General features: G+C 42.3%; 1 protein-coding gene across 3 annotated transcripts in view; it reads left to right on the top strand.

Moving 5' to 3' along the window:
* The window catches only part of FSHR (follicle stimulating hormone receptor), a 215552-nt gene that overhangs the window by 175766 nt on the left and 25333 nt on the right, over window positions 1-14453 (top strand). For all 3 annotated transcript variants that reach the window (XM_063441480.1, XM_063441479.1, XM_063441478.1), the window contains one exon: window positions 10595-10780. In XM_063441480.1, coding sequence (XP_063297550.1) covers window positions 10595-10780 — 186 coding nt within the window. The remainder of the gene's footprint in view (window positions 1-10594; window positions 10781-14453) is intronic.

Here is a 14453-nt window from a genome sequence, read left to right as displayed (position 1 = left end):
CTGGCACTGGGAAGCTACAGTTCATTGAGGGAACCATGAATGCTAACATGTACTGTGGCATACTGAAGCAGAACATGATCCCCTCCCTTCGGAGACTGGGCTGCAGGGCAGTATTCCAACATGATAAGGACCCCTAACACACCTCCAAGATGACCAGTGCCTTGCTAAAGAAGCTGAAGGTAAAGGTGATGGACTGACCAAGCATGTTTCCAGACCTGAACCCTATTGAGCATCTATGGGGCATCCACAAAAAGAAGGTGGGGGAGCACAAGGTCTCTAACGTCCTCTGTGATGTCATCATGGAGGAGTGGAAGAGGACTCCAGTGGCAACCTGTGAAGCTCTGGTGAACTCCATGCCCATGAGGGTTAAGGCAGTGCTGGAAAATAATGGTGGCCACATAAAATACTGACACTTTGGGGCAGTTTGGACATTTTCACTTAGGACATTTTGGACATTTCCACTTGCCAACTGTTTAGACATTAATGGCTGTGTGTTGAGTTATTTTGAGGGGACAGCAAATGTACACTGTTATACAGGTTGTACATTTACTACTTTACATTGTAACAGAGTGTTATTTCTTAAGTGTTGTCACATGAAAAGATATAATAAAATATTTACAAAAATGTGAGGGGTGTACTCACTTTTTTGAGATACTGTATTAAAACCTTAGAGACTGAGTATTTTGTAGGATTTCATGCATTTGTTAAGGCCGTCTTTAACGTGGGGCAAACGGGGCAGCTGCCCCGGGCCCAGTTTCTCTTGGGGGGCCCGAGGCACCTGCCCCTCATCAATTTATTTTTTCCCCGTACTCTGAGTCCCACCGGGTGGCCCATGCACTTAGGGCCACCCGGAGGGCTTGTATCAGCAGGGGCCTGGTCGGGCGCTGTTTCCCTTTAACACCGCGACCGGGCCCCTTGCTTTCCGGCAGCCGGCTGGGAGGAAGTGAGAGCCGCAAGTCACTTCCTCCCATAAAGAGAGGAGCTGCATGGAAGGGGGCAGGAGGAGTCGCGAGGGAGAGAGGACGAGGCTGCAGTGAGGATGGGGGATCCTCACTCCCATGATCCTCAGGCACCACACTGGACCCCAGGGAATCCACCCTCCAGCAAAAGGTAGGAAACTGGAGGGTGGGTTTAAAAATGTACATTTTACATGTGTGTCAGTATGTCTGTTTGTCTGTGTGTCAGTATGTCTGTGTGTGTGTCAGTATGTCTGTTTGTGTGTCAATATATCTGTCTGTGTGTCAGTATGTCTGTGTGTCAGTATGTCTGTTTGTCTGTGTGTCAATATATCTGTGTGTGTGTGTCTGTATATGTCTGTTTGTCTGTGTGTCAGTATGTCTGTTTGTCTTTGTGTCTGTGTGTCAATATATCTGTGTGTGTCAGTAGGTCTGTCTGTGTGTCAATATATCTGTGTGTGTGTCAGTATGCCTGTCTGTGTGTGTGTGTCAGTATGTCTATGTCTGTGTGCCAGTATGTCTGTCAGTGCATGTGCATGCATGTGTCAGTCTGTGTGTGTGTGTGTGTGTGTGTGTGTGTCTGTCAGTATATCAGTCTGTGTGTGTCAGTATATGTGCCTGTATGTGTGTCAGTATTTCTCAGTGTATGTGGGTGTCAGTGTGTCTGTCAGTGTGTGTGTGTGTGTGTGTCAGTATCTTGGTCAGTGTATGTGCCTGTGTGTGGGTGTCAGTATTTCTGTCAGTGTATGTGTGTCAGTATGTTGATCAGTGTGTGTGTCAGTATGTCTGTATATGTGCCTGTGTGTCAGTATGTCTGCATATGAGCCTGTGTGTGTCTGTCAGTACGTCTACCAGTGTATGTGTCTGTGTGTGTCAATATATGTACCTGTGTGTCAGTATGTCTGTCAGTGTATGTGCCTGCTTATCTGTATGTAGTCAGTGTATGTATCTGTGTATCTGCTTGTGTGTCAGAGTGTGTACCTGTGCATCTGAGCCGCAACTTTAAATACAAATACACCCCTCCATTCAAATCTTGCAATTGGGTGTCCCAATAAAATTCATTCTATTTTAGTGCCGCCACTGCATTGGGATGGATGCCATGATTGCATACCAGGAAGTGAGGGGTGACGGCAGCAGGGCCCAGGGGGCCCAAGCAAACGCTTGCCCAGGGTCCAGTCGTTATTGGCACTTTTGCTGTGTCTTTCTTCAAATATTGCAAGGAGTTAATTTAAATCTAAACTTATGCATCCTTTGGTCTGCTTAGAAAAGAACTTAAAACTACAAACTTAAAGGGACACTATAGTCACCAGAACAACTACAGCTTAAAGCTTCAAAGAAAAGGCAATGCTTACATTTCAAGCTAGTGACAGCTCTGGTGGCATTCATTCAGATGGCCACTAAAGTGCTTCATGTGTCAGTGTTGTACAGTGAACATCACTTGCATTCGGAGTTTTCACAGTCTGCATGGAGTCACTGAACATTCCCCATAGAGATGCATTGATTCAACGAGGAGATGCTATGAGGAAATGTTATGGGAAAGCATGGGATTGGCTGAAAAATAAATATTGATAATCTCAGGCATGGAGGTTGGTCCAGGTTGAGCCATCCATGGCAATACTGGTGCGGCATTGAAAAAGGATGAGTAAAATCATCTTTTCAGAGCAATCTAAGGTGGGGTTGGGGGCATAAACAGTCACACAGGCACACAGGCACAATAATGTCACAAATAAATGTTTGTATTCCTGACACTATAGTGTTCCTTAAAGGCCAAAGTAGCCAACGTGGAAGCACAGCTGACTTTTCATGGCTGATATTTTCCAGTTCAGCCATTTTGAACTTAAATGTAAAATTTCATTTTAACAATCTCTTTTGCAAATAAGAATATATAACTTTAATAGCAGCCACAGAATCCAACATTTCTAAACAAAAGTATACATTTATAGAACTTGGACCAACCAGAGTATTTAATGAAGAGCTTTCTGACACATTTTGTTCAAACATTTTATTATTAATTTCTACAAAATCTGCTGGTAATTTTGTGTGTGTTCTGCACATATACATTGTGTGTTCCACTCTGTAAAGACCCCTAATATCTATTTTGCTACTGCCCCCAAGAACAGCAATACTTCATATGGACCGTTGTTGGATTTTTTAGATATGGGGTAAAATTACAGACATATTAATTTCAGTTTTCAATTTTTCTAATTTTCACCAATTGAATAACTGGGGTCATGTTGCTTTTGGAACACAACTGTAGCACCAAGTTGCATTTTTGCCATCAAAGCATACAATTTTTAAAATAAGACAACCTAAGCTATTTAATCTGAGGCATTTTGATTATTTTTACTTAAGACATTTTATCCCCAATTTCTGCTAAATGTAGCAGTAATTTTAATACTAAATTTTTTTTTTCAAATACTTGCTAAAGTCTATTGGGGAATTTCTACTACCTCAAAGACTTTAGACTGCATTGTGCTATATGTTCCAATTATAATAATGCCCCACTGATATACCTTTACTAGTTTATTTGGGTGAACTTACAGGGGGAAATTTAAGACACAATTTTATTTTCATATGTCACTTTTCTTGTGTCCAGAGAAGATACTTGCCCAAGTGACATTATCTGTGTCACTGTGCTGACCAGCATCACACTTTTACATTATTTCTAACCTTGTGCTTATTTGTGACATTCTGAAATATCCTGGTACAAGGCATGCTTGACATGTACTGAATGTCCCCACTACCATCAATGGTATTTTAATGGTAGTTGGCATCCAATTGCTGTCATGGTGCCACAGTGATCAGATGCTAGCAGGAGCAGCCCGAGGGTTGCTTTTACTAGTCTGCAACAATTATGAGGTTTCCAACATTAGCCAGGTTACACAGCATTTTGTGAGACCTGTGGTGGTGAGGGGATTAAGAACTCACTGTACCCTGTACATGTATTAGTGTCTTAGTGACAGCAATATGCATGGTACAGTGTCTATCACAAAGGGATTAATTTCATAGGTTAAATGAGGATTACTTTTTTTGAAACTGGTTATTAATAATTTGTAATATTTCTGAAACAAAGTGTGAAAATCAGATGACATAAAACAAGGGAAGTTATCATTGAAAAATAAATTGGCAATTAGGCAGCAATAAAAATGGAACAGACAGATAAAAAAAAGAAAACAAAGATTTATAGAACTAAGGAGAGGAGGAGGTGAAATATCAATCAATGATAAAGGAAAATTTTGCTAATGAGCTGGTGAGTATGAATACTGCAGCACTATTTAATTTTTTTTTCTACAATATGAGATAACTACAGTACAGTGTCTACCAATCCCCTCTGGTAGCAATTTACCCATAACATCCTAATCTTGTGCTATTCAGTTCCTCACTAGACCAACAAGTGCAATTTTTAAATTGTATACTTATACATCCAGTGGAAATCTTTTAAAAAAAATTATATAAATGTGAAGAAAAAATATAATAACAATGAAGGGTGTGGCAGAGCCGCACAATGCTGCACCCAATACCAATAAAACCAAATAAGGCACACTGGCAGACCACAGTGAGTGGGTGCTGCAGCGTACAGATATTCTGCACCATAAATTGTTTGTTTGTTTTTTGTTCAGATATGCACAACCATTTAAGCATTTCCACTGCATGCATAAATCTAAAATTAAAAATGGCACTGGTGATCATCTAGCGAGAAATAGAGTAGCACAACACAGATACGTATTTAATGCACTTTCACTTATAGCACTTTATATTACTTCTGGGGCGCCTCAGCACTTTTTGGTATATTTGGGAAAACAAAATGTAGCCAATACATTGTTTGCCTTCCCCTGCAGAGAAACAAATGTATTCTTAAGTACAACTTTCTAAGATATAGAGAGACTATAAAAACTGTTACTTCTCCCAAGCTCAATAATAACTTTTGTCAAAATTTAAAGTAGTGGTTATGATATCACGAGTACTCAGGAGTATCATGGCACTGTTCTCTAGTAAAGGGTTCACTAGTAAAGGGCATTCCACGAGTCCTCTGTCAGAAGTCATACGTCAATCCCACCGTGCATTTATTGCCTGAGTACATCCAATGAATGATACTATGTGCAAAGAAATGGGCACAGAATTGACACTGACGAACTTGGAGCTCTCTGGAAATACACATCCGGCAGCTATCCTAAATATCTCTGTATGTGCAGCATTTCAAACTGAAGCATTGCACATGCCATATTATTAAATATATGTGGATAAACATTTTAGAGTGATTTTTTCAAAATATAAAAATTTCAAAAGATATATTATATTTTACAAAATAAAATATATTTTAAATTTTTTTTAAATATTAGAACATTTTAAAAGTTTACTCAACAAATGTTCAAATAATTTGAAAACGTTATCAAAAAATATTCAATTTAGGACCCAAATAGCAGTGCTAGACTGCATAAGGCCAATGTTGGGTTAAATTCATGGCAAAACACAAATGTTAGCCATGTTCATTCATCAGAACATCCACACAATTTTTTGTTGAAATACTAAAAATGTGGCAATCATTTTCATGTTTGACTGAAAATACAACAAATTGTTCTCCTATCTCTGGTTTTGAAAGTAGTGCTTTGACTTTCATAATTTGAAAACAATTGTGCCTTAAAAAGTTGCCTTAAAGGACATTCTTAGTCTTTAAATTAAGTGTTAGTATAGAATAAATTACAAATTCTACGCATACACAGCAAAGGCGATATTTTTTTAGAAATGTTATTTGTCAAATCCTTCAATACCACACTTTCTGTTTTAAGAAAAAAATATTAGCATAACATTTATTTGAAATATGAAATGCATAACTGCCATATACGCATAGGGTAAAACTGCAATTGTATGTATAGATTGCTGTTCCAAGGCAAGTGAAAATGTAAATTATGCAAATTTACATAATTTGACATTGAAGTGAAAACCTTTTTAGAACTGATGTGGTATCCATTTTATTACAATATTTCAGACAGAGTCTGTTAGACTTGAAGATTCGGTTAGCACGTAATTCACCTCTTTTATATTAAGTGCACCCACACTTATTATATATCATTTTATTCAGGGGAAACCGGGCTTTCATTAACATCACATATTTAACTATGAAACATAATTTAATATGAATAAAATGTAAAAAAAAAAAATGGGAGAAAATAAGAAATTTTATTTTTTTAGTTCTAAGTTTTAACTGTGAATGTCATAATACAGTTTGCTTTTACTGCAATAAAATACACATATTTGTATTCAGCGATGTCTCACATGTAAAACAGTACCCCCTATGTACAGGTTTTATGGTGGTTTGGGAAGTTACAGGGTCAAATATAGCATGGTACATTTTTCAGTTTATACACATTGAAATTCTCCAGATTGGTAATGTTACCAAATGGTAGCCCAGGAATGAAAATTACCCCCATGATGGCCTACCATGCAAAAGTAGACAAGGTATGACAAATGGGTAGAGTTGAGCGAACCCAAACTGAAAAGTTCGGGTTCGTACCGAACATGACGTTTTTTGGACCCCAGACCCAAACACGGACATATCACTGTATGTTCGGGTTGGAGTTCGGAGTTAGGCGATTTAATGGCGCGTTTTGAAAGGCTGCAGGGCAGCCAATAAACAAGCCTTTGACTCGTGTGCCCTAAGAAGCCATCACAGCCATGCCTACTAATGGCATGGCTGTGATTGGCCAGTGCAGCTATACCGCCTATGGCTGCTCACTGTTAAAAATAAAAAAATTCCCATCCCCTTGACGCGCGAGTTGGGGCTTTTAAACTAAAGGGGGGACCTATTGCCCCCCCGGCCCACACCCCTGAGCAGTGGGTGGGGGCCCTAAATAACAATAAGGGGGGGCACCTACTATCCTCCCCATGGCCCCCACCCCTGTGCGGCGGGTGGGGGCCCTAAATAACAGTAAGGGGGGGACCTATTGTCCTCCCCCCGGCCCCCTCCCCTGCGCGGTGGATGGGGGCCCTAAATAACAATAATGGGGGGACCTAATGTCCTCCCCCCTGCCCCCCACCCTTGAGTAGTGGGTGGGGGGCCATGAATAAAAATTGGGGGGAGGGGAAACCTAATGTCCTCCACCCCGGCCCCAACCCCTGCACGGCAGATGGGGGCCCTAAATAACAATGGGGGGGACCAACTGTCCTCCCCTCCTGGCCCCCACCCCTGAGCAGTGGGTGGGGGCCATAAATAAAAGTTGGGGGTGAACCTAATGTCCTCCCCCCGGCCCCCACTCCTGCACTGCGGGTGGAGGCTGGGGGGGGAGGACAGTAGGTCCACCCCCCTATTGTTATTTAGGGCACCAATCAGAGTGCTCTGTGTCATTTTACACAGTGTGAGAAAGTTCCAAAGAACTTTCCCACGCTGTGTAAAACGACACAGAGCACTCTGATTGGTGGATTTCAAGCCAACCAATCAGAGTGCTGTGACAGGCAAGTAAATGTAGAGACTTACCTGTCAGAGCACTCTGATTGGATGGCTTAAACCCACCAATCAGAGTACTCTGAGTCTAATTGCAGGGCAGGGAAAGGCTTTATAGGCCTTCTCCCGCCCTGCAGAGCTAAGTCTGCGCGGAGCCCTCCATGGGTGAAGAAGGCAATTTTTTTATTTTTTTTTAGTGCGTTGGTTATTCTGGATTTTATTTGCCCTTTTTTGCGGCTGAAAAAAGAAGATTTTAAAAGAAAGAAGAGATCAAATGGTAAGTCTATTTGTTTTTTTACAGGTATTTAGACAAGGGTCCCCCCTCATTATTTTTAGGATGAGGGGGGTAGGTAGGGGTAATTTTTTTGGGTGGAGGGGGGCGACTAGGGATTTGGGGACCCCTAGTCACCTGGGGGGGATTTTTATTTATAGCCCCCACCCACCGCTCAGGGGTGGGGGCCAGGAGGTGGACATTAGGTCCCCCCCTTATTGTTATTTAGGACCCCCACCTACCGCGCAGGGATGGGGGCTGGGGGGGGCATTAGGTCCCCCCTTATTGTTATTTAGGGCCCCCAACAGCCGCGCAGGGGTGGGGGCTGGGGGGAGGACATTTTTGGTCCCCCCTTATTGTTATTTAGGGCCCCCACCCACTGCACAGGGGTGGGGGCTGGGGGGAGGACATTAGGTCCCCCCTTATTGTTATTTAGGGCCCCCACCCGCTGCACAGGGGTGGGGGCCAGGGGGGAGGACATTAGGTCCCCCCCATTTTTTATTTATGGCCCGCATCCACCGCTCAGGGGTGGGGTCCAAGGGGGGAGGACAGTAGGTCTTTCCCTTATTGTTATTTAGGGCCCCCAACCGCCGCGCAGAGGTGGGGGCAGGGGGAGGACATTAGGTCCCCCCTTATTGTTATTTAGGGCCCCCACCCGCCACACAGGGGTGGGGGCCACGGGGGAGGACAGTAGGTCCCCCCCTCCATATTCTTATTTAGAGCCCCCACCCATCGCACAGGGGTGGGGGCAATAGTTTTTTTTTGTTTTCTTTTACAGTCAGCAGTCACTGGCTGCTCACTGTTTACTAGACATGCCCCTACTCATGGTATAGCGAGTAGGGGCTGAATTTACTAATACTAAGTAATATTTACTTAGTATTAGTAAATGTGGCTGAAAGACCCCCATTTTACTTCCTTTTGCAGCCCTCTAGCCCTTTCCAGAGTTTTTAGAGCCATTTTGTGGCCAAAGTTCGGGTTAGGGGTCAAGTTCGGGGTCAAGTTCGAGCCCGAACCCAGACTTTTTTTCAAAGTTCGGCCGGACCCGCCAGACCCGAACATCCAGGTGCCTGCTCAACTCTACAAATGGGGTATGTCCAGTTTTTTCTAGTAGCCACTTTGTTACAAACCCTGGCCAAATTTAGTGTTCATATTTGTTTGTGTGTGAAAAATTAAAAAAACTATAACGAATGCTAATTTTGGCCAGTGTTGTTGTGATATGTTTTACTGTTTTTAAATGGTATTATTTGTGTTCAGCGAAGTCTCCCGAGTAAAACAGTACCCCCAATGTACAGGTTTTATGGTGTCCTAGAAAGCTATAGGGTTTAATATGGGGCTTGCCAGCCAAATTCTCTGGACTTTCAGCTTGGGTTTTCAGGCAGGTCCCTCAAATTGTAATTAATAATTGAGCTCCCAGGCAGAACCCAGGATCGCGACCATGGCGTGGGGATGGTGGGGACCCGGTAAGTCCAAAGGATGGCGGGGACATTTTATGCCACCCGCCGGCGTTTAGGAGCACCATAAAAAGGACGGCATAGGTGCCCACCATCCTTAAGGGGTTAAATTGATTGATCCTGACTTCCGCACATGGCACTAAAAAATTAGATGATAGATAGATAACAAGGGGACTGTCACTAAATGTTGATTTTATTCGTAGAACAAGTTAGAAGTGGCCCAGAGAGAGAAAAGCATGAGGAACAGTCAGAAGTCTATTTTTGTATATTAGTTAGATAGTTAAAAGGACATTATAGTTGCCAGATCAACTAAAACTTACTGTAGTTCTGGTGAGCATAATCGGTCATTCAGGCTTTTTGCAGTAAACACTGTCTTTTCAGAGAAAATGCAGTGTTTACATTACAGCCTAGTGATACATCCAGAGGCCACTCCTACTAGAGGTGCTTCCTGGGGCAGTGCTGCATCCTGTGCATCACTGCCCTGCAGTGTCTCCACCCTCTGCATGGAGACATTGAACTTTTCTCATTGATTCAATGCATCTCTATGAGAAGATGCTGATTGTCCACAACTGTGTTTAGCTTGTGCTGGCTCTGCCCCTGTTATATTAACACATAAGCAGCAAAAATATTACTTATAGCATACAGTAGGTAAAACAAAAATAGATACATAGAAATAGTTAAATATATCTGGCTTATGCTCAGATAAGGAACATAATGTATCTGTAGAACTGTAGCTTTATACTATATGCTATATAATATAAAAAGTCGGAATGTTAGTATAATGTCTATATAAATAGCACAAAATTATTTTATTAATTCAAACTTGCTCACTGTACAAAAGTATGGAAGAGGATGCTTGCCATTTTCATTTATTTGCTAGTCATATAGAGCCGTGCTTCTCAACCCTCTCCTCATAGTTTACTTACCAGTGCAGGATTTAGGGTTTACCCAGGTGTGTCCAAGGTGTTAAAAAATACACCTTAGGCTCTAAGGCAGGCATAGGCTACCGTCAGCACTCCAGATGTTTTGGATTACATCACCCATGATGCTTTGACAGCATTATGGGTGTAAGAGCATTATGGGGGATGTAGTCCACAACATCTGGAGTGCCGAAGGTTGCCTACCCTTCCTGTAAGGTGTTTTTTTTTTCTTTTTGTAAAAACCTTGGACACACCCGGGTAATCCCTAAATCCTGGACTGTTAGGTGTGCCTTGAGGAGAGGGTTGAGGAGCACTGATATATAGTATACAAATGAAACTTTACTAGATAAATAAGTGAATACTATACTTTTTAAAAGTTATTTATTAATCAATAGCTCAAATTTTAACTTCATTTTTAAAGACCCATATACATTAATGCATCCATTTAACAATGCGATCGCCACTTTTAATTATTATAACACTGTCTTAAGAGCATTATTGCACAATTTAACTTAAAAGTGTAAAATAATTAATTCAGATTCTTTCTTTTATTTCAGAGATATTTCAAAAACAAAAATCAGCGCTCTTCCAAGTTATGGTTTGGAAAATATCAAGAGGCTTATAGCGATGTCAGCTTACAATTTGAAAAAGCTACCTCCGATGGAAAAATTCTCAGAACTGATTGAAGCAGATTTAACTTACCCAAGCCATTGTTGTGCTTTTTCAAATTCAAAGCGACAAAAGTAAGTTTTATATTTTGGATTTATATCAAATCTATTTATTGTAACACATACAAAATATATGCATCAACATTAAATATAATATTGTATAAATTGTTCTACATAACATTATATGCGTCAATTTTATTAGACAGCAGATGCTAACATGATCACTATTAACTCTTCATATTAAAACAATCATAAAATAGGATGTGCAAAGGCGTATTGAGCCTAGGTGTTTCATATAAGTTGTGTTTTTCATGTCACTGTTTCAATAATGTGACATCTATTATTCTTGTGTAATATTGATTGTGAATGTATGTTCCCAAGCAAAGGCAATTAAAATAAATTGTGTGTGAAATAGATTTGCAGTCACCTGAAGTCTTTAGAATATCATTGGAAATTTTGAACAATTTCTGTGTCTTTCAACTCAATACTAACAATATGATGTATCAAATATACCACTCATTATTCATTCCATATACGTTACGTAAATACAAATTTATAGTGTATATAAACTATATATATATATATATATATTTATAGTAGTATTATATATTTTTTCTTTTTTATTTATTTAAATTAAGGAAGTAGCATTACTGCTATAAAAGTTTCATGTAAGTAAGTAGCAAATGCATTACAACCATACAACTGTAAAGTTCTATTTATTTATACATATATCCTCTAGATCAGGGGTTCCCAACCTAGTCCTCGTCTACCCCCTAACAGTGCAGGATTTAGGTATTATTCTGTTGTATCTAAAGTGTTGGTTTTTTTTGTTTTTTTCTTCTTCTAAAAACACCTTTGACACAACTGAGTAATCCTTAAATCCTGGACTCTTAGGGGTACTTGAGGACTGGGTTGGGAACCACTGCTCTAGATGATAGGCTTGCTTGAGCAGGGTCATGTACAAACTATTGTTCCTGACAAAAAATTTAATAGTTTGTCTAAGTTGTTTTTACAGTTTAACCTTTATATCAGTGGTTCTCAAACAAGTCCTCATGGCCCACGAACAGGGTTTGTCAGCATCTCCATTGGAATAAAAAAGGACATACATAAATCCTGGACTGTTGATGGGCCATGAGGGGTGGTTTGGAAACCGCTGCTTTTTATTATTTTATGCTGCGGAATACGTTGGTGCTATATTAATGCCCATACCAATAATATTATGTTCAGGGTAATCACTGTATGCGGTAAAATTATGTGGTAATTCTATTTTTATCGAATTCTGCATATTGGAGAAATAATATGGAATAATGTCATTCAGTAGTATTAATTATTAAAGCCATGAAAATGCTCTGTTAGTAATTTTTAACTTTCATTGAGGTTAAAGGTTACAATAAGTGTAGTATAGTTTAAAGAAAAAGAGGATGGGGCGTGGCCGGGACACTGAAGGGAGCGGACGCATGTCGGACTAGCTCCCGCGGCAAATACAGCACAAGCTTGCTAAAAGGCATTTTTTCGCCCTCGCACCACCGCAGACCGAGCCCAATAACACACGGGATGGGCAAAAAAACGAAAAAGCTCAGAACCCTCGCGGGGGAGGGCACCAGAAGCATCAGCGGCGGACTCGACCTGTCCCTCCTCCGATGAAGGAATCCTCGATGCCCCCGATGACATCCCGAGATCAGTGGGACCAAAGGTATCCTTACTACAGGGGGACCCTCAAGCCCCAGCCACCAAGGGTGACATTCAAGCCCTGCTGAACAATATCAGAACTTCAATCTTTAATCTTTAATGTTTAATGCAGACCTGGACATCATCAGGGAAGACATCTCTATGGTCACGGCGAGAGTGAGAGGCGCAGAGGAGTCTATCTCCGCCATAGCCCAACGCCAAACAAGTGAAGCAGAGCAGCTTCTGCAGCTTCAGGCCGCACAACACTCCACCCAACTTCAACTAGAGGCGATGGAAGACGCGAGAAGGCGCACAAACCTCAAGATTAGGGGCATTGCAGAAACGGTAGACGACCTAGAGCTGCCGCATTTCATACGCCGCCTACTCACAGCATTACTGCAACAAAGAACTGCCAAAAACATACAACTTGATGGATGCTACAGACTAGCCACCTCAGCTAGAGCCCCTGCAGGGGTACCTCGAGATGTGATGGTACGTTTTCTTATGCTCAGAGACAAAATGGCGGTCCAACGAGAGACGAGAAACAAAGCGCCCTACCCCTTCGAAGAAATGCAGCTTCACTTCCTACAGGACCTATGCCGCTCCACTCTTACCTGGAGAAGATCCCTCCAACGGATCACGCAAGCACTGAGATCAGCAGGAATCACCTACAAGTGGGGACCCTCACGAACCCTGATCGCCACGAAGGAAAGCCGCAACTACACTATCTGTCAGGGCTCCGCGGGCAGCGGTGAGGGGAGGCTGCAATCCACTCGCAGCACTCACCCTCGGTCCATCACTGCCCGCGGTCCCCCCTCCTCTTACTGTTCGGTGAGCGGCGTCCTCTCCTCTTGACACGCCGCTCGCGTCCTCTCCTCCTCCTTCCCCCAGCGGCAGCATGTCTAACGCTGCACGCTGGGAGCCGGCACCCATATCAGTACGCCGGGGTCACTCACGTGACCCGGCGTTAAAGCGACAGTACAAAAATCACAGTGGGGGGTATAGATACCCCCCACGTGTGTTTGTTAATTCTGATTGGAAGCTATCCAATCAGAATTAAGGCTAGGATATTTATACTTACCTTTCCTGCCTCTCAGTGCCCTGTTGTGGTCTTTGCTTTATGTATTGATACTGAACGTGTGCTTTCTGGTTACGTACTCTCTGGCTTGTTATACTGACTTTGTGACTTTCTCCTACCCTTTGACCTCGGCTTGTTTATCGTTATTCTGTTTTCTGGTTCCCCTTACTTATTTCCTGACTATTCTGTGTGTGCTTAGCCCGGCCACTCTAAGGTCCGGTACTGCACACTTTCTGTGTGTGTGTCTGTGTGTGTTAGCGTGTTGGGTTCCCCGGAATCGTGACTATACAACAGGGCCATAATGGAACCTGCTGACATACCACAGCTCCTAGTTAATCAGGAGGCTAGAATGGATGGCTTGGACCACCGTATGGATCAGTTTGCTCAGGCTTTACAGACCATACTGGCTCGTACTGCACACTTGCAGCCTGCCGTTGCCACTCCAGTACCCATTGCCACTCCAGTACCCGTTCCTGCTCATGTAGTCCATATGACACCGCCACAGCGCTATAGTGGTGACCCAGCTTTGTGTCGTGGTTTCCTCAATCAAATTGACATCCATTTGGTAATGAATCCACGTTCCTATCCCACCGACAGATCCAAAATTGCCTTTTTGATAAACCACCTGTCCGGGAGAGCTTTAGCATGGGCAAACCCCATGTGGGAAAATATGTCTCCTATGTCCTTTGCTGATTTTTTGTCAGCATTCAAACGCACGTTTGATCAACCCGGTAGGGTTGCCTCTGCTGGCAAAGCTCTGCTTAGGGTTCGACAGGGTAACAGATCTGTAGCGGATTATACTATCGAATTCCGCACTCTAGCAGCTGAAGTGGTTTGGAATAACGACGCCCTCGTAACAGCCTTTCAGGAGGGTTTGGCCGCTTACATACTGGATGAAATAGCATCCAGGGAACTGCCTGTGCTTCTAGATGATGTTATAGACTATGTAATCCTTATTGATAACTGCATTAGAGAGAGACGTAGTCAAAGGCGGCTGGATAC

Source organism: Pelobates fuscus, chromosome 2 (genome assembly GCF_036172605.1).
Source record: "Pelobates fuscus isolate aPelFus1 chromosome 2, aPelFus1.pri, whole genome shotgun sequence".
Lineage (NCBI taxonomy): Eukaryota > Metazoa > Chordata > Amphibia > Anura > Pelobatidae > Pelobates > Pelobates fuscus.
This window is presented reverse-complemented; position numbering and strand designations above follow the sequence as displayed.